At 55.8% G+C, this 27,109-nt stretch overlaps 1 protein-coding gene across 4 annotated transcripts; it reads left to right on the plus strand.

Moving 5' to 3' along the window:
• The first annotated feature begins 2,217 nt into the window (after positions 1-2,217).
• TSKU (tsukushi, small leucine rich proteoglycan) lies at positions 2,218-19,403 on the plus strand. 4 transcript variants are annotated; one of them, XM_036082872.2, is made up of 2 exons: positions 2,218-2,320; positions 13,487-19,403. In XM_036082872.2, the coding sequence occupies exon 2, from the start codon at positions 13,495-13,497 to the stop codon at positions 14,566-14,568; it is 1,074 nt and encodes a 357-aa protein (XP_035938765.2). In that variant the 5' UTR covers positions 2,218-2,320; positions 13,487-13,494; the 3' UTR covers positions 14,569-19,403. The 4 variants fall into 4 exon arrangements, with proteins under 4 accessions (XP_035938765.2, XP_035938764.2, XP_035938762.2 ...); XM_036082871.2 differs by lacking the exon at positions 2,218-2,320 and adding an exon at positions 2,481-2,508; XM_036082869.2 differs by lacking the exon at positions 2,218-2,320 and adding an exon at positions 2,751-3,117.
• The last annotated feature ends 7,706 nt before the right edge of the window (positions 19,404-27,109 follow it).

A 27,109-nucleotide genomic window follows, 5' to 3' on the forward strand; every position in this document is an offset into this window, starting at 1 on the left:
GGAAAAGCCATTTGGGGGAGCCTGGATTCTCCAGCCCAGCCGGTAGACCCTGCATACAAAGGGCAGTGGGAGTTAGCATCCCCCTCCCCCCCACCCCCCTGAGTTCCCTGGGAGTTGATTGAGTATTTATCTCCATTTCTCAGATGCTCAGCAGGAGTCTCACTCCAGAGCTCCACATCAAGGGAGGGGAGGATGAAAGTCTCCAGGCCAGGGCCCAGGGAGATTGCACTGAAAGAAAGCCCTCTCCCCCACAGGGAAGGGGGCCAGAGAGTCAGATGGCCATTCCCCGCGCCCCTCCCCCTCAAGCCTGCTGGGCTTTCCAGCCTCTACACCATCCCTGGTGGGAGACATCTAGGTATAATACTACTGGCGATTAACACTGCGGGATGGTGCTTCCGGTGACAAGTTTTACTGCTTTACTAAGTTACCCTGTTTACTTCTCATCACAGCCTCTCTTGCGGCGCAGAACCTCAGAGAGGATAGGTGACTTGCCTAAGATTACCCAAAGCTGGGAAGTGGCAGGGCTGGAACCCAAACCCTGTCCAAGCTCAGGGCCCTCACCAAATGCTTTTTGGGGGTCTCCTCCCCAGGCAGGGAGAAGGGCTGGGAAGGGCTCCATCTCCTGCTGAGGGCACCAGGCTGCACAGAGAACAATTACGGGGTGCAGAGTTGAATCTCAGCGGCCCATTTATTCTGAGCTCGACTGTGAGGAGGTGACTGGATGCAAAGGAGCCTGGGGTACAATTTCAAAGACTGATGAGGAGTCTGGCTGCTTGGCCCTCTGGCCTCCCGGTTCTGGCAGCTGGGTTTCTAATTGGGGGAGGACAAGGGCCAGAGGCAGAGGAGACAGGAGAGCTCTTCCCGTCCCACACTGAGAAGACCAGGCTCCCAGCCTTCTCCCCTCCCCTCCCTAACGGGCAGGGTCTGGGGGTCTCAGCCCAGGCGAGCACCGTCTGCAGGACCTGCACGGTCACTGGGTGCAGGGGAGGACTTGCAAGAGCACCCTGGCTCCGTGTAGCAGATTCAATTTTGCTGCCCTGAGGCTGGGGTCGCGGCCCCCACTCCTCCTTCCCCAGCCCTCTACGTACCTCCCTCCTTCCAGGTAGACAGGCAGGCACATACACACAAGCCCAAGCAACTTTTCTAATTTAAAGAAAAAAAAGGTAATCAATAAGAAGCAAAAAGACTGGGAGTGCAAATCTGGGCCACTGCAGGGGGAACACTGCCCAATCTCTGCACCCAGGGGCCCTCTCCACAACAGGGGGTTCCTGGGAGGTCCAGGGTTCAAGACCAAAGCCTCCCTCCAGCCCTGGGCCAGATAGCTCTGGGCTGCCTGACAACTGCCCCCTACCCCTGTCTAGGTGTGTAGACTGGGAGACTCAAACTCACGCAAGCCCCACATTGGGAATGCATCCACCAGGCAATTCCTCTCCCAATCCCCATGTTTTAATGGTTTTTTTTTTTTTTTTGGATGTCTTCCTGACCTTATAAACATAAAGAGGTGTGAAGAGAGGATGAGCTGCAGAGGAATAAGTGGTGCCTAGTCACACACGCAGTTTCCCTTCTTAGAAATCCAACCAAAGTGCACGGTTCCCTTCAGAGCAAATAAGTCTGCTGCTCTCCCTCTCCTCTCCTGCTAGTTTTTCTGCCCAAGCCTGTCTCTCTCCCCTCTGCGGGTTCGTCTTTCAGCCAGTCTTGCTCGGTTTCAGATTCCTGGTCTACTTCTCACCAATGTCTCTGGACCTCTTTCACTCATTTAAAAAAACGAGAGGATGAACTCGAGAAGAGGGAACCCTTACCCACCCAATCTCTTTCTCACTAACGTCCCCCCACCCTCTCTTTGGCTCGCGCGCGCGCACACACACACACACACGCACACACGCACTCTTGCGACCTCCAGATGTTCCCGACCGTGCGGCCATCTGCTGAGGTTGCTCAGGCGCTCTGGGGAAGGGGGCAGGGATCCGGGTTGCAGGAAGCTGGGAGCGAGGCCGACTGGAGTGGGCGGGAGCTGCGTGCGCACTTTTGAGACGCTCCCTAGGGTGGAACCCGGGCTCGCTAGGGCTTCGCAGGCGGGCGGGGGGCGGGGGGCGGGGCGGGCGCGCGCCGGGAAAGCCAGCACTTTGGCGACACTCCCTAGGTCGTCGGGCGGCGGGCCCAAGCCGCCACTGGGCGCCGGGCAGGCGGGGGCGGGGGGCTCCCAGCGGCGGCCGGGGGCCGGGGGGCGGGCCGCGCCGCGCGGAGAAAAGCGCCGGCCGGAGAGCCCGCGGCCGGGCCGCCTCTGTGAGCGCGCCGAGGCGGCTGCGGTGCAGGCTTCCAGGTGGGTGTGGGTCCCGGGAGGAGCGGGAGTCGCGCTGAGGGCGAAGGTCCGGAGCCGCCGACCCCGACCTCGCCGCCCCATCCGGCGGGCGGGCGGCGCTGGACTCTGGGGGCGGGCCCCGGGCCCCTCAACTTTTCCTGGATCCAGGGCGTCGGCAGCGGCTGCGGGGTGCCTGGCGCTGGGCCGGGGTAGCGAACACGTACCAAGGGGTGAGGGCTTCCAGGAGACAAAGGCTCTGGACGCCGGCCGGGGGCCGGCGCCTCTGGGGTCTTTGTGCGGACACGTGCATCACGCGTTTGTGGGTCTTTGTAGATTTGGATCCGGGGACGTGCATCTGCCTGAGCCTTTGTGTGTCCGTGGCTTTGTCTGGCTGTTTAGTGCCTATGTCCACGTTTTGTGGGCCCGCATTTGGTTGTGGGTGTGGGTGGGCTCATCGTCGTGTGTCCGTGTACGTGGTCTGTGCCTGTCGACGTGTCTGGGTTGGATGTCCGTGGAGTGTGTGCGCGCCGAGAGCCAGACACCGCCCCAACTCCTCGCTCCCCTGCTGTCCACCCGGGCCCCCGACTTGACTTCAAACTTTTCTCCTGGTTCCTCCGGCAACAGCCCCCGTCCTCCTCCCGCTGCAGCCGGGGCCGGGGCGCTGGCAGCCCGCCCCTCCTTCACCTCCTGGGGTTCTTAGAGCCGCGAGGGGATGGGATAGGATGGGGGCGGGGGTCAGCCGCGCTGGGGGACTCGCCCAGGCCACGGCTGGGCGGGGCGTGCGGGACACCCCAGCCGACCCAGCTAGGAGAAGAGAGGTAAGCGGCCAGTCCTGGGCCCCGGCGTGGGGGCTGGAGACAGGAGAGGAGACGGCAGCCGGTGTTGCCCGCCGGGCGCTTCTCCGAGGGAGTGTATGTGACCGAGAGAGACGTGTCTGCTTGGCGAGAGGCCGGCCCCAACCCCCGGCTCCGCTTTGAGATCCGCTCTCCGCTGGCGTCCCGCCCCCGGGGGATGGGGGGACCAGCCCTCCGATCCGGTAGGTGGGGAGGCGACGGCTTCTGGGATCCCGGCACCTACTGGTTCCCAATGGGACGGCCACGGGCCCCCAGTCCGGCCCTGGGCGAGTTGCTCAGCCCCTCGGAGTCGCGGTCGCCCTGCTCTGGATGGGGGCGAGAGAACTCCCTCTGGGCGCCGAGCGTGCAGTCGGGATTACCCGCGCTGCGGGCTTCGGCCTGAGAGCGGTGCCGCCCACACTTGGCCGGGACGAGGAGGTGACTCAGGAACTTCCCCATCCTTCCTTCCTTCCTGCCTGCTCTACCCTTCAGATAAGTCCAGACTTGCGGAGCCTAGGTCTGACCCGAGAGGGAGCGCTCAGTGGAAGCCTGCTGCGCCTTTGATCCTGAGTCTCGGAGATACAGCCCTAACACCTTCCCTCCCTGCCCCCCCCAACCCCCCTCCACCCAGTCTTTAACCTAGAGTTTTGGGGATGCTGCAGATGTGAAGGAGGGCCACAAGCCACTCATCTGGGAAGGAGGCAGACATTGGCGCTTTCCTTTCTCTGCCTCAGTTTCCCTTCTGGAAAGGAAGGTGTTGACAACTTCACCCCTCCCTTTCTGTTGTGGCTGACTGCTTGAGACCACAGAACCTGGAAACACTTTGATGTTTGACACGCACCTCCATTCTGTCTCGAGCTTTCCCCGGGCAGTAATTTGCTGTATTGAATGGGGGGAGGGGAGGTGGCTTTGAAGTTAGGGAGGGATGAGGTGAGGTGGGCCTGGAGCCCCTGCATCCCGGGAAGGGAAGGCTGGAACGCAGCAGCAGGGGTAAGCAGGAAGTGTCTCCCACAGAGGGGACAGCACTGCGTGGCTGTGTATTCTGATAACAGCACAGAGGTGGTCAGCATTGTGGACTCAATGCAAGGTGGGTGTTGGGGTGGGGTGGGAATTGGAATTCCCCTGGGAGGGAAGGGAGGGGGCAGATATGAGGGCCTTGAATGCCGGGCCTAGGAGCTGGGATTTGAATCTGCAGGTGGTGGAGAGCTGCTGGTGGGTTTAAGCAGGCATAATAGCGTGGGATTGGTAATTCCAAGAAAACTTCCTCTGGCTTGTGGGCGGTGCTGGAGACTGGGAGACCAGTCTGCAGGCAGAGTTAGAGTCAAGAACCTAGATTTTACTCCCACTCCGTCGCTTCCTAGCTCTGTGACCTTGGCCAAGTAACTTTACCTCTGATTCTCAGTCTTCTCATCCTTCAGATGTGAAGAGTAGTAGTTCCTGTCTCACTGATCTGTGGCGAATGCCAAATAAGATGATGAATTACATGTGCTAACGAAATGAGACGAGGTTTGTGGTGTGCCTGTGGTGTGGGATTGCACTGACAACAGAAAGCAGAGGCAGCTTCAACTGTGGTCCTAAACCTGATTTCACCACCTGGCAAAGCCCGAAGTCTCCTGCAAGCTGGGGCCAGTGTTGTCCTCACCAAGCAGGAGGAAGCTTTCTGTCCAGGACATGTCATTCATCTGGTTTATCCCCTTTCACGTGGCCAGGCCCCATACAGGAGATGAGCAGGACACAGATCCAAAGATGGTCACAAACCACAAAGTGCATCATACTTTGATGTGAGCAACCCAGAGGCCATGGGAGCCTAGGGGGACGATGCATGGTCAAAGAAAAGAAGGGCATCTCTGTCGTCTTCGTCAGAGGGAGCAACCTGTGCAAAGGCATGGGGCCCTGGAAGCAAAATGGGCTTCTAGTCTGGCAAGCCATCTTTGTAGGATGGGTTTTAAGTGGGAGCAATGGTAGGTCCTATTCTTCTGTTGGGATTGTACTGTGGTTGCCCAGTAAGGCTGACGGTTGGAGGCAGGGGCTAGGAACAAGGCTGTTACAGCAGTCCAGGCCAGGACGCCTCCTGAGCTGAACCTGGGCAGGGCGAGGTCACTGCCTGGCTTGGGGGGTGAAAGAGGGGAAGATGGTGACCCACCTACCCGATTCTCATTCTGTCCTCATTCTGTCATAGGTGACACACCTGCTTCAGCCTACTTTGGCTTCTGCAACCTTTCCAAAACCCCCTTCCCAATTCCCTGCTAAATCCTAGTCAGCATTTGTAGCCCAGGAAGGGCCCTGGACGGTGCCTTAGGAAAGAATCCAAGGCTCCCAGGTGCATTTTAGATTCTTTAAACTCTGCCCCTGCCTCACCTTCAGATCTGCTGGTGTTGCAGCTCCTTTTTCTTTCCTGGCCCCTGAAAGCAGCCTTTAGGGGACAGGAACCCACATGCAGTGAGCACCAATACGTGCCAGGCCTGGGACTGAGTCTTCATCTTACCTTGTGTAATCATCCAGTGACCTGCTGGGAGCAATACCAGAATTCTCACCATGTTACAGAGGAAGGCTCAGACTCAGGGGTGAGGGCTCACGCAAGCCTCCTGGCAGGAGAGGCACTCTGGGGTTGGCGCCTGGTCTGCCTGGCTGCAAAATGCATTCCTCTGCCCCAAACTGCCTCCCCGTGAGTCTACACACGCTGCCTTCCACCGAAGGGATCTCGGCAAGCTTTGGGAAGAAGACACGCCAGACGGAGGAAATAGTCTTAGGAGCCTTGCCCATTTCCCTGTAGATCATCCTCCTTGGCCAAGGTTGCTGGGCCCAACTGCACCAGGGATAATGTCATAGAGGAGGCCAGGCACTGGGTGTCAGAGTACCTGGATCCTGAGTCCAGCCCTTGTCCTCACAGGCTGTGTGACTCTGGACAGATCACCGAACCCCTCTGGGTCTCTTCACGTAGCTGTAAGATAGACACAGGGCCACCTAACCAGCTGATCTTGCGGGGTGACTGAACAGATCACGGCTGAGGCAGTGGAAAGGTTAAGAGGTGTCCTTTGGTGAAGTGGTAGCGTTCTGAATGCCTGATACATCTTCCTATAGTACCCGCTCTGTGCCAGCCCCAGTGCCCAGCTCCAAGGGCATAAAGAGCAGTCTGACCCCATCCCTGCTCACAGGACAGACAGGTGAATGTAATGACACTCCAGCACGATCAGCTCTGGCCGTCACCCACACGGGCCCATTTGTAAGTTGAGTCCCAGTGGTATGACAAGGGATTTGGAGCTCAGACATCTGGTTTTGAGACTTGGTTCCTCTACCACCCAGCTGAGTAATGTCAGTCTCGTCTGCAAAATAGGGACAGTGATCCCCGTGGTCAAGGACTGTGATGAGGCAGAAACGAGATGGTGATCTAGAAGGTGCGCGGTGAGCTGACGTGTTTGTACAGACGTGTGGCATTAGCGATTCTGTTGGGAGAGTCAGCCCTCAGGGCCCTGAAATTCTTTTTGCCTTGCATTTCCAGAGCTAAGTGGTGGTGGGAGCGGGGGGCAGCAGGGTGTTCGTGGAATTTCCATTTGGGGATTTCGTTGGCATCAGCTCAAGTGAGCTCATGGCGGAGGGAGCAGGGTGGGAGGCGGCTCAGCTCCGAGCGGCCTGTCTCAGGTGGGGGCAGGGGCCCTGGTCCAGCCCAAGGCTCAGCCTCCTGCCCACCTCATTCCTGTGCCAGGGGCTCCCTCTTGAAGTTGTGGTGAGGAGCTGGCAAATCTTTGGCCCAGAAATGCTGTGATGCGGCACCAGGGGCAGGCACCTGGGGCCAGGAAGGCCTAAGCCAGAACCCCGAGCTCTAGATGGGTCTCAGAGAAGGAGGAGGGAGTTTGGGCCCTGGCCAGCCGACGCCAGCACACTGTCAGAGAATGTTAGTACAAGCAGTCCCAGACCTGCCGGGCGCCTGGCGCTGCGCTGGGTCCTTGGGCAGGGAGGAACATAAAGAAGAGTAACACGGTCATTGCCTTCTGGAAGCTTCGTAAGTCATCGCCGTCATCAACCACCACGCATGGAGCACTTAGCGTGTGGCAGACATGGAGCTGAGTGTTTCACACGCTCTCCCATAATGCTTTGACCAACCCTGCGTCGTTGCCCCTATTGAGGACACTGAGACCCAAGAAGCTTGACACTTGCCTCAGGCACGCAGGCGCGGGGCTGGCCTTACACCTGGGTCTGAGTCCAGCAGGCCTGTTCCTTCACCCGACAGGGTCTGCCATGGCCTCCAGGCCTGGCTCGGACACCAGCGCGGGGGAGGGATGGACAGGTGAAGAAGGCAGAGTCACTGCCCCAAGCCGCTCACACTTGAAGTCAGGAGACAGGCAGGTAAATCACAGGAGAGGATGTAGTGAGTATGCAGCCGAAGGAGGCTCGCAGACGGCGTGAGAGGCCCAGGCCAGGAGACCGGCTCTGGGGCCCGAGTGGACAGAACAACTGTGTTCCGCAGGCAGGGCCCTGCAGGCCGGGTGGGTGCGGGTGCCGCTGGTCACACTCAGGCACCGGGACCCGGGTCCTGGGCCCTGCTCTGCCGTTGCCTTGTCACTGCCCCCTCTGGGCCTCAGTTACCGGTGATCTCTGGGGGACCTTCCAGTTCCCCACCCTGAACTCTCTGAGTCTGAGGAAGTGCGAGCAAGGGCCGAGAGTTGTTCAGAGCGCCCCACCGTAGGTTCAGGTCAAGACGGGGGCTCAGCTGGGGGAGGGAGGACCGTGGGGACAGCGTGCCTCTGTGCCACGGTGAACTTGATGTCTGTAGGTAAGAGGAGAGGTTGGGAGGGTTTTGAGAAGGGGAGTGATGTGGCCACACCTGTCCTGGGGGCTGTCTGAGCAGGCTCTCGCTGACATGGGAGGGAATACTGCCTGGAGTCTGTTAGGAAATAGCCACGCGGCTTTGTCTTCTGACCTCACAGACCATCGCCCAACTTTCCTTAGAGCCACAGTGGTCCCACCAAGGAATAACTCCTGGCCCCTGCCCAGAGGACCTTATGCTGTGTCCCCCCAACCCAGGGTGGGTAGTTTCTAAGCCCCTGTGTTCTGTAGGCTGGCTGACCAGTGTCTTTTATCTGCAGGCTGGGGTTTGGAAAAGAAGTGATACGTCTTGGGCCAAAGATCCCTTTCCTCCCTTGCCTTCGATGGTGGCCACATGTCTGCCTTTCCCTTCCTCCCCAGGGTAGATCCCAGGTCCCAGTGGGAGGCAGGGTCCGTACTGTTACAGATGAGAAAACCGAGGCTCAAAGAAAGAAAGAAAACTGTGAAGGTCACACAGATGGTGGCACGCTGGGCACTGGAGTCCTGTTCTGGATACAAGGCAGGTGTTAGCAGTCTTGATCCGACTTGCTCTCCTGTCCCCGCTGCTGGTCTGTAAGCCTCACGAGGACAGGGGCCTGGCCCCCCCACCCCCGCCCCACATGCACCTCCCATGGCCTTGCACGGCACCTGCACTCAGTAGAGATTTAGTAAATGTTTCTGGTACGTGTTGCCTCCTGAGACGCTGGAGCTGCAGGGTCTAGGCTAAACCTCTCACTGTGAAGCCAGAGGAGCTGAGGCGCAGAGAGGAGAGGGGACTCGTCCACGGGTGTGAGCAGACCAGGCTGGGGCTCCTGACTGTCCTCCAGGGGCTGTCTTGTCACCACACACAGTCATCCTGTCGCCTCCCCCTCAGCCCCCAGAGAGTGGAGACGGGGATGGGGGAGGGCCCTCAGGGGGCTGCTTCTGCCCTACAGCCGAGGAGAGGCACCAGCACTCATCAGCTGCACTCCGTCAGCTCCCGGCCCTGTGGTCTCAGGTCCTCACAGCGATCCCTTGAGGAAGGGGTTGTTGTCTCCGTTTTAGGTGAGGAAACAGGCTGAGAGAGAGGAAGTCGTTTCCCCGAGGTGCCTGGTTTGACTCCAGTTCCCAGGATCACAGCTTCTTCAGAGCAGGGAATTGATCCCAGAATGACAGTTCTCATCTGGAGGGCCACCCCTGACCAGTGGGCAGAGGCCTCCAAAGCACCATGTCAGGAAAAGCTCTGAGGCCCTGTGCAGGTTCCCCAGGAAGCAGTGCTGTGATTGAGCAATGACCTCCACAGTGGATATGGCTACAGGTCAGATTAAAAGGTGCCATCTTTCCATCACGTGGCCTCCACCCCCCAGGGCCTCATTTCTCAGTGGGAATAATCAGCTTCCCAGTCTCATCTTCACACCTGTCCCCTCTGAGGCCAATGGGACCATCATTACCATCCCAGATTCATAGTTTAAGGAACTGGTCCAGAAAGGTAAAGTGACTTGCCTGGTTCACACTGCAAGTTAGCGTCCAAGGATTCTGGCTCTCTGTGAAGGCCTTTCCTCTCCACGGAGCTGAGGCTGGTGGTTTCCGTCAAGGGGAACTCAACATTACTCATCCCTTCACAGATCCAGCAGCCCTGTGGAAACAGTGTGCCTCCCAGGAAAGAACTGCTCTCCCAGAGGGTGCCGATAAGAGCTTTGACACGTTTCCTACATGTGTGCCAAAGGAAGGAGGAAGAGAGATGGGTCAGGCCCGCCCACTGGCCCCCACCCACCAGCTCCCAGTCTGTGGGGGAAGGCAGGGTAGCCCACACTGCCGTCTTCCCATGTGCTAGGAAGCCTGCCAGAGGCCTCACCGCCACCATTCTATTTTGTCTTCACCACAGTCCCGTGAGCTGGCTATTCACATCTCCATTTTACAGATGGGGAGACTGAGGCTCGGATCGTGGCTAGCCAAGAGCAGAGAAAGCAGAGATGGCCATGGTCTTTTAGGAGGCTCTGTTAGTGTGTTTGTCAGTGTGTTTTATATATACTTCTCCTGTAAGAGAGGAAATGGGAGAAAAGGAGATTAAAACATGTTTAAATCACTCAAAGTTCTACCATCTAAAGAAAAACTGTTGCATGGATATATTTTTTTCTAGACTTTCCAAAATTAGGATTTGGGTTGGTTGTTGTGGTTTTTTTTTTTTTTTTTTTTTTTAATGCATAGTTATAATTTTCCTAGACATGCAATTTATCCTTATGATACCTAGCGTTATGGCATCAGCCCCCTCTATGAGGCTGCGGACTTTTCTGAGCATGATTTTTATGGACTCCATAAGATCCCTAAGAGACTTCAACAGCCATTCTGAGTGGGCTGGGAAGCCCTAGCCTGGAATCAGGAGACCAGAGCCTGAACATGGGCCGCTGCCCCCTCGCTGGGCAGCTGGGGACAAGTCACTGCACAATGGGTCACAGGCTCCTCATCACTCCAGTGCCAGGTGGCACGCCCCGCTCTGCGGCCCTCGTGGCATCCAATGAGCAAAGGCCTTTTGTGAACTATAAAGAGCCACGCCCCTGGCCCAAATATCCTTTATCTTCCCTCAGTCTCCCCCTGAGAAAGTTCTGCCTTCCCCTTGGCTCCTGAGCCTTGTGCGAAGGGCTTGGAGCCACAGGGCCGGGCCCTAGCATCTCTGACACACTCCTACAAAGGCACCCCTCCTGATGTTACCCCAGGGGGGTCTCCTCTGGGCAGGACAGGACCACCGACTCTCAGACACCGGCCCACACCTCCGAAGTTGTAAGGCACCTCGGGGGTTCCTCCTTTCTCTCGACTGCCCGGGACACCCCGGAGAGGCCTCTGGGCTCTGCTGCGAGCTCACCAAAGCCCCGGAGCCACTGAGTATTAAAGACCATGGCACCGGGCCTGAGCTCTCTGGCCGCTTCCCTCTTCCTTTCCCAGCAAAGGACAGAAGTGCGCGTTCCACTTGAACCGAACCAGTTAGGAGGTTACCAAGGCCTGAGTTCAGTTCTCATTCTCCGTTTCCTCTAAAACAGGCCTAAGACTGCAGACCTCCTGGAGTGGCTGCAGATGTGGGAGAGAATGTGGGTCCAGCATTGGCCCATCGTGGGGACCGGCTCGGACTGTCCCCGTCAGCACTTGCCCCTGGGGATGTCCAGGCCTGGCACAGAATGGGGCCCCTGGCAGAGGTGGCCGCTGTGGGGCTGGCGGGGGGGGGGGCACCTTGTCCAGGGTGCTCAGAGAGCACCCACAAGCGCAGTTATGCAGGCGGGTCTCGGTCTATACTCGTGCTCCCTTTATGTCAGCTGTCCTGTCCCCAGTGGCGTGGTAATGACCACCTCGCATTCGTGCCCAGCTCTTCACAGTTTGCGTTGCACTTTGGTGGGAGTTGAATCACCTCGTGTGAAGAGGGCGGGGCAGGAATGACTGCCTTGCGGTACGCAGGACAGGCGGAGGCCTGGGGAGTGCGGTCAGAGGCCCCTGCTCTAGGGGAGAGGGTTTGGGCAGCTTTCGGGCTGCCGGTTACATAAGCAGGAGCTCACGAGGGGCCATCTGGCATTTAATAGGCACATTGTATAATCACCTTTGGGAACCACAGGGCAACCTTGGGGCCTTTGTGTGTGTGTGTAGTGTTTGTTTAAACCCCAGGAAGGGTGCGTATGGGCAGATCGGCTTGGCAGGGAAGGTGGGGCTCTGAGTGGTAATGAACCCCTGTGGTGAGAAGCTCACCCAGCAGAACAAAGGGGGCCTGGAGCAACTCAATATTTTCCTTTTGGTTCCAGACATTGGAACACTCTGTCCTGCGTCAGTTGGGGCCCAAGCCCAGGATGCACCTGGGCCCAGTTTAATCCTCAAATTGGACTCTACAAAAGAAAGGGGTGGGAGAGGAGAGGCCCACGTAGCGGGGACGGAGAGAAGAGCCCCACTTCTCGCTGCCCCTGCGCAGAGCCAGAGTGCAGATCAGATGGCTGCCCCTTTAAAGTTCCATGTAGGGCTAGTAATGCTATCCTGCTGCCCGCTCCCTGAGGGCCAGTGGGAGGGATGGGTGTGGGAAGACTGGGCAGGAGGGCAGGGCAGGGCCACCCCAGAAGAAGAGACCTGCTGGGGTGGGGCTGGGTGCCTTCTGTCCCCTGGGCGGGTGGCCGCTCTGTGGCAGGAGTGGGTAACCTCAGACTGAGAGGCTTTCACTACTCAGCCCTCTCTCATCCCCCTGCAAGCCCCTCCCTCCTTAGCACCTCTGTCCTCGGAGCTGCAGTGGGCATGAACTCAGGCTTTGGGTCACACAGATGTGGCTGGGGGTGAGGAATGAATGTGACAACATACACGGAGTGCCTGGCATCACTGGCAGCTCCTGTTATAATTGTACGGGGAGGGAAACTGAGGCCGGGGAGGGAAGTGGCTTGTGTCATAGCATGTGTCAGTGGGAAAAGCCCCTCTTGGGCCTGTCTCCGCTGTCTACTGCACCAGTCCTGCTGGAGGAAGCAGATGAAAAGAGGGGAATTGGGATTGAGCAGGCCTAGGTTCTGATCCTGCTCTGCTTTTACTAGTTTGGAAAAAAACCCTGTTGCTCTCTGAGCCTCTAGTTCTTCATCCGTATAATGAAGGAACCAGCCTAGCTGCCTGCCCTCCGCTAACGAAAGGGCCAACAAGGGGTAATAGCTGTATCAGCTGTGGGTGGGGACAGGGAAGGGGGAAGGGGCTTGGGACAGCTGTCCCCAGAGCCCAACTGGAAGTCTAGACACAGGGTCCCCAGTTGGAATAAGGATCCTGCCTCTGGAGGCCAGGCCAGGGAGGGGGCTCTGGACTAGGGACTGAAATGTTGTTATCCACAAAAGGGGTAGGGTGGGGATGGTCACTGCGGGCCCCCCTTGCAGGGAGAGGCTTCAGTCTTGGGGGCTGGAGTGTGGGTCTCAGACATGGCTCAGCCACTGCCACACCATGACAGTGAGTCATGCTTCTCTGTACTCCATCCCGGTCCTTCCCCCCCGTACGTGTGGCCGTGCATAGCTTTCTGAGCCTTCTACATCTCAGTTCCCTCTTCGTGAAGCGGCAACAGGAACAGCTACCTTGCAGTTTCTGTCATTGTGAGGGTTAAGTAGGACCGCGCTGGGAGGCAGGTAGCGCAGTCCCCAGCACCCAGCACTTTCTCAGCCGAGGCGGATGGAGCACCCTAGCCCATCAGCGGGAGAGGCCAGCCAAAGACCCATCCAGTCCAGGAGGTTTCCAGCAGGGTCTTAAGCAGGCTTGGAAAGTTCCAAGTCCCCACCCTCACATCGGCCAGAGCATGCCTGCTTTTACCCGCTGATCTTTTTTTTTAAGAAAGTGTTCTGCTGCTCCCCTCACGTGGCCTAACCCCTCCACCACACAGATGGAGAGACTAAGGCCAGGGAGGAGCGGGGAGCAGGAATTATATGAGGAAGAGTGTTCGGGGGAAGCATCCCGGGAGGACAGGACCGGTGGTGGCAACATTCAGCTCTGCCTAGACACACCGGCTCGTGGCTTCTGTGGTCGGGCGAGAACCGTCTGGTACGGGGTGCCTGCTGCCGTCCCTCACCTGTGGCTCCCTTTCCAGCCCCCACCATGCCGTGGCCCCTGCTGCTGCCCCCGCTGCTGTTGCTGGCTGTGAGCGGGGCCCAGACCACCCGGCCATGCTTCCCCGGATGCCAGTGCGAGGTGGAGACCTTCGGCCTCTTTGACAGCTTCAGCCTGACCCGCGTGGATTGCAGTGGCCTGGGCCCCCACATCATGCCCGTGCCCATCCCTCTGGACACAGCGCACCTGGACCTGTCCTCCAACCGGCTAGAGACCGTGAACGAGTCGGTGCTGGCCGGGCCGGGCTACACCACGCTGGCCGGTCTGGATCTCAGCCGCAACCTGCTCACCAGCCTCTCGCCCACCGCCTTCTCCCGCCTTCGCTACCTGGAGTCGCTTGACATCAGCCACAATGGCCTGGCGGCTCTGCCGGCCGAGAGCTTCGCCAGCTCACCCCTGAGCGACGTGAACCTCAGCCACAACCGGCTGCGGGAGGTCTCGGTGTCCGCCTTCAGCACCCACAGCCAGGCCCGGGCGCTGCACGTGGACCTCTCCCACAACCTCATCCACCACGTCGCGCCGCACCCTGCGGGGGCCGGCCTGCCCACGCCCGCCATCCAGAGCCTGAACCTGGCCTGGAACCGGCTCCGCGCCGTCCCCGACCTCCGGGACTTGCCCCTACGCTACCTGAGCCTGGATGGGAATCCGCTGGCCGCCGTGGGCCCGGGCGCCTTCCGGGGGCTGGCGGGCCTTACGCACCTGTCCCTGGGCAGCCTGCAAGGTCTCCCCCAGCTGGCGCCCCACGGCTTCCGTGAGCTGCAGAGCTTGCAGGTCTTGGACCTGTCAGGCAACCCGAAGCTCAAGTGGGCAGGAGCCGAGGTATTCTCAGGCCTGGGCTCCCTGCAGGAGCTGGACCTGTCGGGCACGGGCCTGGTGCCTCTGCCCGAGACGCTGCTCCTCCACCTGCCAGCGCTGCAGAGCATCAGCGTGGGCCAGGCTGTGCGCTGCCGGCGGCTCGTGCGGGAGGGCACCTACCCTCGGCAGCCTGGCTCCCGCCCCAAGGTGGCCCTGCACTGCGTAGACACCCGGGAATCGGCTGCTGAGGGCCCCGACACTTTGTGACAAATGGCGTAGCCTGGGGCCACATAACGGACTGCTGCCCTGGGCTCCCTCAGGTCCTGGGTAACTTATATTTTCATGTGCCAATGCCGGGGGGTGGGGGGACCCAGCAGGCCTCTGTGGCAGCATCATCAGAAGAGAGCCGTGGACCTGGGGAGAGGCTTTGGAGCTGGGACCAGCGCCCAGGAGCAAAGTCTTGCCCCTCTGTCTATGTTGTCCCCCAAACCATAAGTAGAAGGTCTTCGATGCCAAACCAGACAGCAGTCCCCTGCTGTCCTTCCCCACTTGTCCCCAAAGTGCCTTCCCTCAGGCCTGGGCCAGCCCGACCCGTGATAGGAGGAGGCTGGAAGGAAGCCACTGCGACAGGGCAGAGGTCAGGCCCACGGCTGAGCATCCCCTTGGGCCCGCGGTCCAGTCACTCAGGGGCATGGGCTGCTTTTACGAGGTAGCCCCCCTCTTTGCTCTGGGCACATGAGACCCACCTCATCCTTTTCTTTTCCTCTAGAACCCCGGGTAGAACCTTAGTCATGGAAGGGACTAGAGAAAAAATCAAGTGCGCCTCCTCATGTGACAGATGGGGCAACTAAGGTCTAGAGAAGGAACGTGGCTAACTGAGGTACTAGAGCGGAGGCGTAGCTGGCCCCAGCAGCCTGCCTCCCAGCGAGGCCCTTTGCACTTTTCTGTCTTCTCTAAATCATGCCCTCTGTCCCCTTTTTGGGTTCCTCCATCCTGCCATGTGCGCCCTTTCCCTGTCATTCCTAGGACAGGCGAGGGCCTCGGCGGTGGGACTCTGGGCCCCATAACCAGCAGTGTGGCACACGTTGTCAGTTCACCGCGGAGCCTCTGGAAGCTTCAGGCATGCCAGTCCCCAGCCCTACCAGTTTCCCACTCTGGCGTGGGGTCCCCGGCGTCAAGACTGGAAATTCATCCATTGACCCCTGAGGTAAACTGCCTCTCATGGACTCGGCAAGGAGTCGATGCAGTCCTGGAAACCCGCAGGGGCCTCCTGGATTCCTCCCCCACTGGCCCTGAGCTCCACAGCCTGTCTCCCCCACCCATCAGGAGGCAGGTGCCCCCATCAGAGTGTATGCTCCACCCCAGGCGGCATCTCAGCTTCCCAGCCCTGGGCTCTTTCCTTAGTCTTTGTTTTATGAAAGTTGTTGCCTTTGTAATGGACTGTCCCTTCAACCACCCCACCCCCCACCCCTGCCGGCAGGGGATGGAAACGTGTCATTTGTAAAAAGAAGAAAAACATTGCGTTTGTTAACTTTTGTAATACTGTGTCCTGGGGATGCGTTGAGGGAGGAGGTGTGGGGTGGAAGCCGGGGTGTATGTGGCCCATTGGGCCTCAGGGGGCTGGTCCCACAGAGATGCCCGCAGGACAAGGAGAGCTCTGTCCTCCGCCACCTACCCCACCCTACACCTAACTGGTCCTTGACTGAATAAACACTATTAAGAGTCCCTCTTTCCATCCTTTGACTGGTATCCATGGCCAAGCCCTGGGCAGCCTGTTCTCCCAGAAAAGCCCAGGAGCCTCGTGGAATTTGGACGGTGAGCTGACACGAGGGAGGCAGTTACTCGGGAGTGGTTGCTCCTTTCCCTGTGGCTGGTACCCTGTCTCGCCTCATCTCCCCTCTCCCTGCTGCCCCAGCTCCAGGAACACACCTCTGCCTTTGCCCAGGCTGTTCCTCGGGGGCCTTGCCCTTTGGCCTGTCCCTGCCGCTCAACTCCTTCCCACTCTAATAGACGCGGTTCCTCCCTCACCTCCTCAGAAGCTTTCCCTAAGGCCCCCCTTCCCCTCCCTCCCGAGCTCCAGCTCCAGCAGTACGGGGTTCCTGCTGCGGTACCCTAACTCCCGTTTGCATACTTCCAGCCCCGGGAACTTGCTTGCAGCTCATCTGAATGCCTCTGCTGTCTCTAAGTTTTTCGTTCTAACTGGCCAAGGTCTGTGGGAACATCCATCAGCATCATCACCGACAATGACAAGCTTTTTTCTGCTATCTGTTCTGTGCTGCGGGACTCATGTTCTTGAGGTGTGAGTGGGAAGGACACACAGAAGACACCTGACCATAAAGGCTGCATGGGAGCTGTGGGAGCCCTGTGGTGGGGATAGGAAGGCTTCCTGGAGGAGGCAGGTCCACAGAGCTGAGGACAGTGAACCTGGACTGAGGGCGATGACAATTAGGAGGAGGGGGTCATGGGTGAACAATGGTACAGAACCCAGAACATTCAGGCTACAGGTATGTCTGGGAAGCTTGCCCATCATGTCGCTTAACCCCTGCCCCCATCCCCAGGCTTGGGCTCCATGAGCAGGAGGCTATCACCCATCAGTTAATATGGGAGTAAGGATCAGGGTGAGACCCTGGCACTCACAGTCCTCAGATTGGTTGTGCACCCCTCCCTCATCCCTTGGGACAAGAAAGCCTTCAAATGCAGGGTCAGGGGAGGGATCCTAGGGACTTTAACCCAGTGAGGCTGGGCCCTCCGGAAGTCCTCCTTGAAGGGGGGGGTTGGGGGTCATGGAATGTAGGTGTCTTTAAAATGGGGACAAAGCGGTGCTAAAGGCAGGGTGGGGAGGCCAGGCCCTCCTGCAGAAGACACGGGAGTTCTGGGGCAGGTCACCTCTGCCCTGGGCTGCAGCTTCACATCCGCAAAAGCGGCGGGGATGAAGCTCCGTGGGCGAGGATGGGACCGTCACACCGTGCCTGCTGTGGGGGCATCACCCCGCACATCCCGCAGCCCTGGCCTCCTGCGAACCTTAGGGAGAGGAGAAGCCCCGCGGGCGGGCGGCCCTCACCTAACCCAGCATCCACGCGCCCCTCCGGACGCTCCCAGCCCGCAGCGCCACCATGCGGCCGCACATGGCCAGACACCCCCGGTCTGAGGGGTTGCGGAGCGAGGCCCAGAGCCCCTGGAGGCCAAAGCGGACCTGCCCAGCACTTCCATCCCCTAGCCACACCGTCTTCATGCTGCTGCAGTCTGCCCTCCTGGGATCCTGGGGCCGAGAATGGGGACATTAGAACCTCACAGAATTACAGAGATGAATGCAAAGATTCCATTTTAGAGTTCACAGAAAAGGATTAATTAAACATCTTGGGTCCATCACGAACCAGTTGTGTGACTTTGGCCACATCACTTTACCTCTCTGAGCCTGGAGAAGGGGGATGAAAATATCTCCCTCCACGGGATTGTATGAGTAAATGAAGTAACGTTTGTAAAGAATCAAGCACAGTGCGTGCCTGGCACAAATAAATGCTTGGTCCCAGCTTCACCGAACCACAGAATTCGGAAATAGATTACAGAATCAGGTAGTCTTAGACTCATATTTCGATAACTGACTCAGGACTGAAGAATGTCATAAAGGTTTCGGATTGTAGAGTTGCAGAACAATACTCTACTGCACAGGACCTTTGCTCTGGGTGCCGAACGTAGAATAGGCCCTGAGCACATGTCAGTTGAGTTTTAGGGATGGGCAGACAACTGAGGCACAGTTTGTCATCATGGCACAGACTGGCTCCCACACATTTCCTTGCATTCCACTGACAATACGGCTGCCACTCACTGGACACGTGTTCCGTGCACTTGGTGTGCAAATAGCATTTTCCTCCTCACCACAACTGCCCCAGGTAATATTGTCACCATACAGATGAGGATACCAGCCTGGGCCTGGCTTCATCTGACCATTGGTGAGTCAATCTTGCGTGTCCTACTTCAGTGGCTGGCCCAGCTGTGCAGATCCCACACGTCAGAGAGCAGAGGTGCTCTGAGAAACCGAAAAAAACCCTGGGATTCCATCTCTTTTTCTGTTGAAAATAAATCAGGGAAGTTATGCAATTCTAAGTACTTCCAATCAGACCACTGGTTCTACATCACTGAGCATGAAAAGCCGAAGATCAAAGTCAAAGTCCTCCCCCCTCCCCTGTGACCCTATTTCACAAATGCGGAGACTAAGACCCAGAGATCAGCCCAAGGTCGCATGGCAGGCGACCAGGATAATTTGTGGGACCCAGTGTAAAATGACAATAAGGAGACTCATTCAAAATTATTGAGAATGTCAAGATGGCAAGAGCAGAGCATTAAACCAAGCCCAAGGCCCTTCTAAGGTCCCACTGCCCATGAAGCCAGCCCCGTTGTGCTTTAATCACACCATTTACAGAGAAGGAAGGGGCGAACACCCAGTGTTGGTCAGGATGGCAGAAGAGAGTCTGTGTAAATTTGTATATAATGTCATCCCTCTGGGAGCCAATTATTCTTTCAAATCCAGGAATTTCCCTCCATGGGTGTTATCATACCACCCCCTGACGTCCCCAAATTGTCATGGCCAAAGGACTCTCAGAGAGGACAGATGAAGATAGAGATACTAGCACCCACCAACTGCTTCCAAACCAGCTCACAGGATGCTTCTATGCCCAAGACCGCCAAGCATGCCTGGGCCAGAGGCCTACCCTCTGCTTCTACCTAATGCCCACCCCAAGACAGTAGAGGTCATCATAGGCTAATAGGGCCTTGCGCATCAATGCTCAGTGTTCTGTGTTGGCTAACGCTCATGAGAGAGCAAATGTTCACTGATACATAATATCTATCGATACCTAATGTCCGTCAGTGACAGCCCCACCAACGGCTGATATCCACAAAGGGAAAATGTCCAGTGGCGGTAACGTCCACTATTACTCAACAAATACCAGTGTTTGCGGACAGCTAATTGCAGTGATAACTGCTCTATGCATCCGTATCTAATGTCAGTCCATAGTTCAGCATCTGGCAACAGCAAATGGCCATCCAGTGAAGTCACGTGTCCTGTGTTTATTCTTTTATTTATTAAAGTGCCAGTGGCTGTATTTATGGATGTGATTGCGTTTGTTGAGCCAAGCAGGAAATCCTTCCTGTGTTTCCTGTTCAATTCCAAAAGTGATTTCTTATTGTATTTTGCATACCTGTTAGTCAAAATATTCTGAGTTAGGAATACACTTTATGTTTCTCAATATATACATGTATATATGTGTAACATGTATATGTAATTATTATATACACGATACAGGAAGACAGAGAAAAAGAGAACATGGTTTTAGAAGTGTCAAGCCAAGAAAAATGCTCTAATGAGTTGCTTCTTAGAAGCAGCAACATTTTCCAAAGTTGAGTGATGATTCAAGGTATCAGCCCTCCTGCTCAGGTGAAGAAAGACAAAAAGCCAGGTTTCCTAATAAGGTTAAGGACCTGACACAGGGCCCCTTAAAGCTCCATAACCATCAGTGAAGGCAGGCTTGAAGCCCAGCTTTGCTGCTTACAGCTAAGTGGCCTGGGGTAAGCCCTTTAATCTCTCTGTGAGCCTCAGTTTCCACATCTGTGAAATGGAGTTGGTAACTATCTTACAGGCTTGTGGTGGGGAGTAAGCGAGTCAACGTCACAAAACACTTAGACTAGTGCCTGGCATAGAATAAGTAATAATAAATAATATAAAATACTATTTTCTTGAAATTCTTTCTTTGTCAAACTTAGAAGCATGCTGTGACTGAAAATATTCTCAGGCAGAGTTTCTTCAGTGGGCATCAGCTCTCAGCAGGTGACCTCATAGAAGGTGTTATGCTCAGGAATTTGGCTGAAAGGAGGTTTGACCCTCTGCACCAGGACATTTCAAAATTGCCCTCACTGTATAATTTCTTTCTGACCCAATGCTCGTAATGGAACAGTGCTTAGGAAAGATCCTCCTAACCATCCTCCTCGGGTCTGGCGGTCACAGAAGGAATGGCCAACCTGCTGTGATTTGAGATGCAGGGAAAACCTTCCACTCTTGTCACTGTCCCTGACAGCCTCACTCTGCCTAAAATTCCGCCATTATTCTCTGGCTTAAGCTATGGAGATGAACAAGGGTCTGTGCGGAAATTAGGGCATTTGCTAACTACTGGGGAGCAAGGGGTACCTGACCGCTGTCTTCAAATGTGATATACCCTAAAAAATGACTTTAAGGGGCTACATTATGACGGTTGCTGAGACGATGGTGCTAGAGGCCAGATCGTGAGATCCATAAAGAAGGTAGTTGAAGGAGGGCGCCTGGGTGGCTCAGTCGTTAAGCGTCTGTCTTAGGCTCAGGTCATGATCCCAGGGTCCTGGGATCGAACCCCGCATCGGGCTCCCTGCTCCGCGGGAAGCCTGCTTCTCCCTCTCCCACTTCCTCTGCTTGTGTTCCCTCTCTCGCTGTGTCTCTCTCTGTCAAATAAATAAATAAAATCTTAAAAAAAAAAAAAAGAAGGTAGTTGAAGGAGAAGTTCTCTTACATGTGCAGCCTTCTCTACCAGCCAGTGTGATGTCCTGTTCTATTGATGACCCCCACGACCCACCTCCTAGTATTATCACCCTTCTTTTCGGATCTCGATTGGATCCAGATTTGCTTTAATCAACAGAACACAATAGAAGTGGCTCAGGGTCAGTTCCTACATCTTAAGAAGGCCTGGTAAGTTTCACTTTCACAATCTTGGGAGCAGGGAGCTGCCACATGTGGACTCTTGTGAGACCATGTAGAGAAGCCATAAGGCCATACGGAGAGAGAAAAGCTCAACCATCCTGTAGCCCAGCAAATCTTGGACCCCAGCTTAACAGGCCAGTGACCCCAACAAAATCAGCAGGAGAAGAACCGGCCAGGGGATCTCAGCCCTGCTTGTAGAATCGTGAGCAAATAAAACGATTGTTATGCTAAGCCATTATTCTTCGGAGTGGGTTCTTCCGTGGCGATAAATAACCAAAACAATCAAGTCGTAGGCTCCAGGACAGCCAGTTTGGGTAGGGGGTGGGGGGTACCAGGCAGAAAGGCACAGCTGAGAGGAAACACATGTACCAGGTGTTCTCGAGTTTTTGAAGTGCCGCCCTGCACGTGAGCTCATCTCTTGTTCTGTGTGTGTCTCACGGCCTCCCAGGGGCCTGGCCAGGCTTCCCTCAGCCTCACACTCTCCTCCCAGCCCCTTACCCCAGCCCAGACCGAAGACTTGCAGGTCCCCAGACAGACGCACCTCTCAAGCAGGCCCTTCCCCTTGTCTCAGCTCCAGTGCTAGCTCAGACCTGGAAGAATAAAGACCTAACCCCCCTGTCCGGCTAACAGGCCTTCCCTGTCCCCCAGCGGCTTTCCTCCAGGCAGCGGGACTTCCGTGAGGGGCACCAGGGCTGGGGTGAGGCCAGTCACAGGCGGGGGGCCACGAGAGGGACGCTGCTCTGGAATGCAGCCCCCCACCCCCACCCCGCGCAGACCCTGGAAAAGGCGGAGCTTTTTGTTTCTTCCCACAGACTGTGGGCAAAGTCATACTTAGCACAAGCTTTAAAAATACTCTCCCCACACGCAGACACAAACCCTGTAATTCCCTTGACTTGCCCCACCCACCAGCTAAATCCAGCGTCATGTGTGGACATGTGAGAAGTGGGTAGGGACCAGGATGGGTGCTTGCAGGGAGTGTTCTCTCCGGCTCTGAGCAGACCTCTCGGCAGTGGCTACACAGAACTTCCCTTCGCTAACATGTTTTAAAGACAAGATCACCCTCAAAGGAGTGGGGGAGGGGGCAATAAACGCTTCCCTGTCCTCACACCCACCAGCCTGATTACCTCCCACTTACCCTTCCGATCTCAGCATCCATGCCCCCACCTCGCCATGTCCCTCCCCAGGTGAGGTTAGATGTTCCTCCTCTGCGCCAACCTGGTACCTCACCTTCCCTCCAGAGGGACAGTGATCACATTTATTTTCTGTTTATTTTTCCAGCTCACACTTTACACTGAGGGCAAGAACTGTGCCTACCTTTCTTCCCAAAGGGTCCCTGGCACCCAGGCTGGCACGTAGTTGCTTGTCAATACATTCCTGAAAATCAGTAAATGTGTCTGTTGCATCCATTTTACTGACCGTGAAGTGGAGGCCCAGAGAGGTTAAGTGATTTTCCCAAGGCTGCACAGCAAGCTCATGGCCGAAACCAGCTCTTGAGACTTCCAGTTCCTCTGAAATAGGAACCTCCCTTCCTTCTCCCCTCCTCTCTCCCTCAGGTGGCAGCTGTGTGCTTCTGCCTGAAGCTGGGATGGGGAAGGAGTCCCCTGTGAGTGTCCCCCTCCTTCTCTCCAGCTCCTTGACAGGGAACCGCCCCTGCTCTGACTCTCCCCAGGGTGACTAGTTCTGTGCTCTGCTTCACCCATCCCCCACAGCAGCCCTACCGGCAATCGAAGGGCGAGCTCCCCCTCCTCTGAGCCTGCTTCCGCAGCTGTAACATAGGCTCCAAGATCAAGGGCTCCTTCTAACAGAGGGTCTGGGAACCCCCATGAGAAAGACTAAAGAAGGCTGTCGCGCCTGCCCCATCATGCTTGCAGCATGGCACACGGCACAAAACTTCACCAGAAAGACCCAGAAATCTCATTTTTTCCAAATGCACCAAAATTTCACTTCAATGTTACCTAAGTTTCTAACTTGTGTGTGTGTGTGTGTGTGTGTGTGTGTGTTTGTGCATGAATGGTAGTGGTGGTAGTTTTCAGGTTTTTTTTTTTTAAAGATTTTATTTATTTATTTGACAGAGTGAGAGACAGCGAGAGAGGGAACACAAGCAGTGGGGGAGTGGGAGAGGGAGAAGCAGGCTTCCCGCCGAGCAGGGAACCCGACGCGGGGCTCGATCCCAGGACCCTGGGATCATGACCTGAGCCGAAGGCAGACGCTTAACGACTGAGCCACCCAGGCGCCCCAGTTTTCAGGTTTTAAAAACAAACAAATCCAGATGATTCTACTGCATAATCAGGTTTGGGCAACATTTCAGAGTTTACACAGAGCTTACCTTTCACACCCGTACCTCGTTTGCTCTTCACAACCTTCTCATGAGGAAAGCAGGGCAGGGCTTGCCACCTAACCCGTTTCACAGATGGGGAAAACGAAGCCCAGAGCGTAGGCGGCAGAACCTGGGACTTGTACTCAGAAGCCCTATTCCCAGTTCTGTCCTCTTCGCACTCCACGTAGAGTGATTCCATTTCAAAAACAAAAAGAAAAGAAAAAGGAAAAGAAAAAAAGGACGAAGGTAATTACTTCGCTGAGAGACCTGCCCGAAGGGCTTGCTTAGCCCTGGCAGGGAGCCAAATCATTTGGTGGGAAGCCCATTTTCTAGGAGATGCGGGTGAGAGGTGACAAGAATAATAAAACCCTGGGACAAAGGCAACAGGATGCTGAGAGAGTGACTCAAAGGATTCGGGCGGCCCAGGGGGTGAGCGTGCAGGCCTCAGTGCTCAGGGGCCACCCCCACACACTCGGAAGCCCTGCAGTTGTCAGAAAGACGCCACGGCCCTGGCCACTGGGCACCCAGGGGTGTTCCAACCCCAGCCCTGTCCCTGGCGGCTCCTGTGGACTGTAGTAGAAGGTGGCAAATGGCTACCTAAGCGGGGCTGGAGCTTGAGTTCCCACCTGACGGCGGGGCCACCGGGGGTCCGTGCAAGCATGGAGGTCCTGGAGGAGGCCGGAGCAGAAGCCCTGTCTGACCTGTCAGTGCCGTCCCCACCAGAAGGCCAGGCCAACAGCACGCCCCTTGCCTTTCCCCGCCCATTGGCCCCCTTTTCTTACAGCCCTGTTCCTGGTGTTGATGCTCTAGTCCCAGGCCTGGGGCACAGGGGCGCAAGGGGCTATTGAGGCCTCCCCACGAGGAGAGAGCAGAGGGGGAGCTCGGACAAGTAGAAGTCTGCGTGAGCGGTGGTTGTTGGCCATCACCAAGGACTTCATTACCTTCACATCTTCCCCTCTGGGAAAATAACTTCCAATCTTTAAAAACTAACATTTATTCAGGTGATTTTTTTTAATTCACTGAATAGTTGCTGCTTACATACTGACTTACTTCATCCTCACTATGCAGAAAGATGTTTGACAGCTGAGAAAACTGAGGCTCAGAGAGATTACCTGATTAGCCCAAGGTCACACAGAAGGTAAGTGACAGATTTCAGATTTTTTTTTTTTTTTTTAGGAAGCTCTACGCCCGATGTTATGGGGCTTGAACTCATGACCCCAAGATCACGAGTTGCATGCTCCACCAACTGAGCCAGCCAGGCACCCCCAGATTTCAGATTTTAAAAGCAAGTCTGTCTGACTCTGGAGCTGATAAATAAACTAAGTGCATAGATGGGAAACATGCTAACCATACAGAATCAGAAACAGAGAATCCTAGAGCGTCAGCCTCCTTGGCTCTTCCTCACAGTAGCCGAGACTGGGGTTTGGTGGGGACCTTGGAAGGGACTTGAGGTCCTGCGGCCGGTGATCCAACTGCTCTGATCTGGGCTCCAGCCCAATCCACTGACCTGTGAGCAAGGCCAGTCGGGAGCAACTTCCAGTCACCCCTGCTTGGTTGTTCTACTGGCCAAGGGCAGTTACTCCGGGTTTGGGAAGCCCCCTCAGAGAAAGGCCCTGTGGGCCCAAGCCTTCATTCTTCCCCTTCTTAGGTAACCTGCTCAAAGTTGCCCAGTCGGGTAGGCCTGGATTTGAACCCAGGTCCTCTGACCTTCCTGTCCAGGCCTCCTCCCTGCCCATCCCGGGGCCTTGTTCAGTATCAGGCGTACCCAAGGACATCTCGTGGGCCATCGCCAATTGCGGACGAGGCTATGGCGTAGTCCCAGGTCCCATGCCCATGTCCGTGGCACTTTAACAAGGACCTCAGAGATTTAACTAAAAATGTCCGGTCGTGTGGGGATACCCAGGCACTAAGGTAGGTCAGCAGGGGAGTATTTAGCCTCTGGCATCCGGGTGGCAGGGCGAGCTGGGGCACTGTGCATCCCAGCTGCTCCTGCCCCTTTGGAGCCGCAGCACCCCAGCCGAGACGCTGGAGCTCCGGGTCCCTCACCGGACAGGGGGGATACCAACCCTGTTTGCAGCACATCCGCACCACCCGCAGAGCCCCCCTCACATGGCCTGGCACACTGGGGGCCTCAGGGAGCACCGGCAACTTCCTCCACTTCCCAAGGCCGAGATTCAGGGCGCATATCCCAGGATCAAGGCCTGTTGGGTTTGACTGGGCAGTACTGGTACCACGCTGGTACGTGAAGTGTCACTCTCTGTGTCATTAGGCCTAGCGGGGACCCCAGGGGGGCTTGGGTCATTATGTCATTGACACCCAGCAGGGGGCACTGATAAGACCAATTAATGTGACCTGTAGCCTGAAATTACAGAGGAAAAGGAACTAAAAGTAACAACAAAATCAGTAATGCCTATCTTCCATCTTTAGCGTGTAAAGTTTCAGAGCAATTGCATGTCCGTGCAATTTTGATCTTAACAAAAAGCTTGTGAGTTGCTAGGATGGCATTGTTAGCTCCTTTTACAAAAGAGAAAACCGAGGGTCAGAGAGGAGGTATGTAGTTTGTCCAGGGCCATACACGCGGTGGCAGAGAAGAGAGTAAACTCTGGGCCTGGTCCCCTGGCCTGGCAAGAACTGCTAAGTGGGAAGACACAGGGAAGGAGGGAAGGACTTGGGAGCACAGAATCCTCCCGTCGGTCCCCCCAAAATTGCCCTTAGTAATAAAAGAATATACAAACGAAGACACTGTGGGATCCCATTTGCACTGTTGTTCTGTTTCTAGAAGGTGGTGTCTCCTTAGAGGACAGGGTGGGAAGATAGGCTGTCTCACGCCCGGCTCGAGAGAGAGAACTGTGGCACAAATTTCCTGAAGAGCAGTTTGGCAATACGTACCCAATGTCCTATAATGATTTCAAAATAAAAATTGTAAATGAAGCTGCAACCCCAGCTAGGGAGTGGGTAGGGGCAGGGAGGGGACCTGAGGGCACCCTCCGGGGGTGGACAGGACAGTAATATCCTGTCCTATTGATCTGGGCGCTGGGTACACAGATGAGTTGTGACATTCAATGAGCTGATCCCTTTGATACATGTGCTTTTCTGTATCTATATTAAACTTCAGTACAAAGGGGTTTTTTAAGGCTAAACCTACAGAAGAACATTTAAAGATGTGAGGCAATGTCCATACATATATATAAATATCTTAAGTAGAAAAAAAAGTAGGGCACAAAATAATATATATTATTTGACACAATATTTGGCTTAAAATTATATAAACATAGAGGCGCCTGGGTGGCTCAGTCAGTTAAGCTCAGGTCATGATCTTGTGATTGTGGGATCGAGCCCCACGTGGGGCTCTGTGCTCAGCACAGAGTCTGCTTCAGATTCTCTCTCTCTCTCCCTTCTGCTCTCTCTCTCTCAAGTAAATAAATAAAATCATATAAATGTAAGGGCACCTGGCTGGCTCAGTTGGTGGAGCATACGACTCTTGATCTCAGGGTCGTGAGTTCGAGCCCCACATTGGGCATGAAGCCTACATAGGCAGATAGATAGATAGATAGATAGATAGATAGATAGATAGATAGATAAAATTATATAAATGTGTGTACGTGTAGAGAAGTGAGTAAGAAGATATGCCAGGTTGCTAACAATGGATGTCTCTGTCTGGTGGAATTACGCCTCATCTAAACTCACTTCTTGGCTCTGTATTTTCCATATTTGCTATGATAAAGATGTATCACTTTTGAAAAAACACACACAAAGTTGTTTTAAAA

This window comes from Halichoerus grypus, chromosome 11 (genome assembly GCF_964656455.1).
Source record: "Halichoerus grypus chromosome 11, mHalGry1.hap1.1, whole genome shotgun sequence".
NCBI classification, from domain to species: Eukaryota; Metazoa; Chordata; class Mammalia; order Carnivora; family Phocidae; genus Halichoerus; species Halichoerus grypus.

Coding starts and splice junctions, on each gene's coding strand:
- TSKU (XM_036082868.2), top strand. CDS start 3,311: ATGGGGGGACCAGCCCTCCGATCCG. Junction 3,336..13,486: donor GGGACCAGCCCTCCGATCCG/GTAGGTGGGGAG, acceptor CTCCCTTTCCAG/CCCCCACCATGCCGTGGCCC.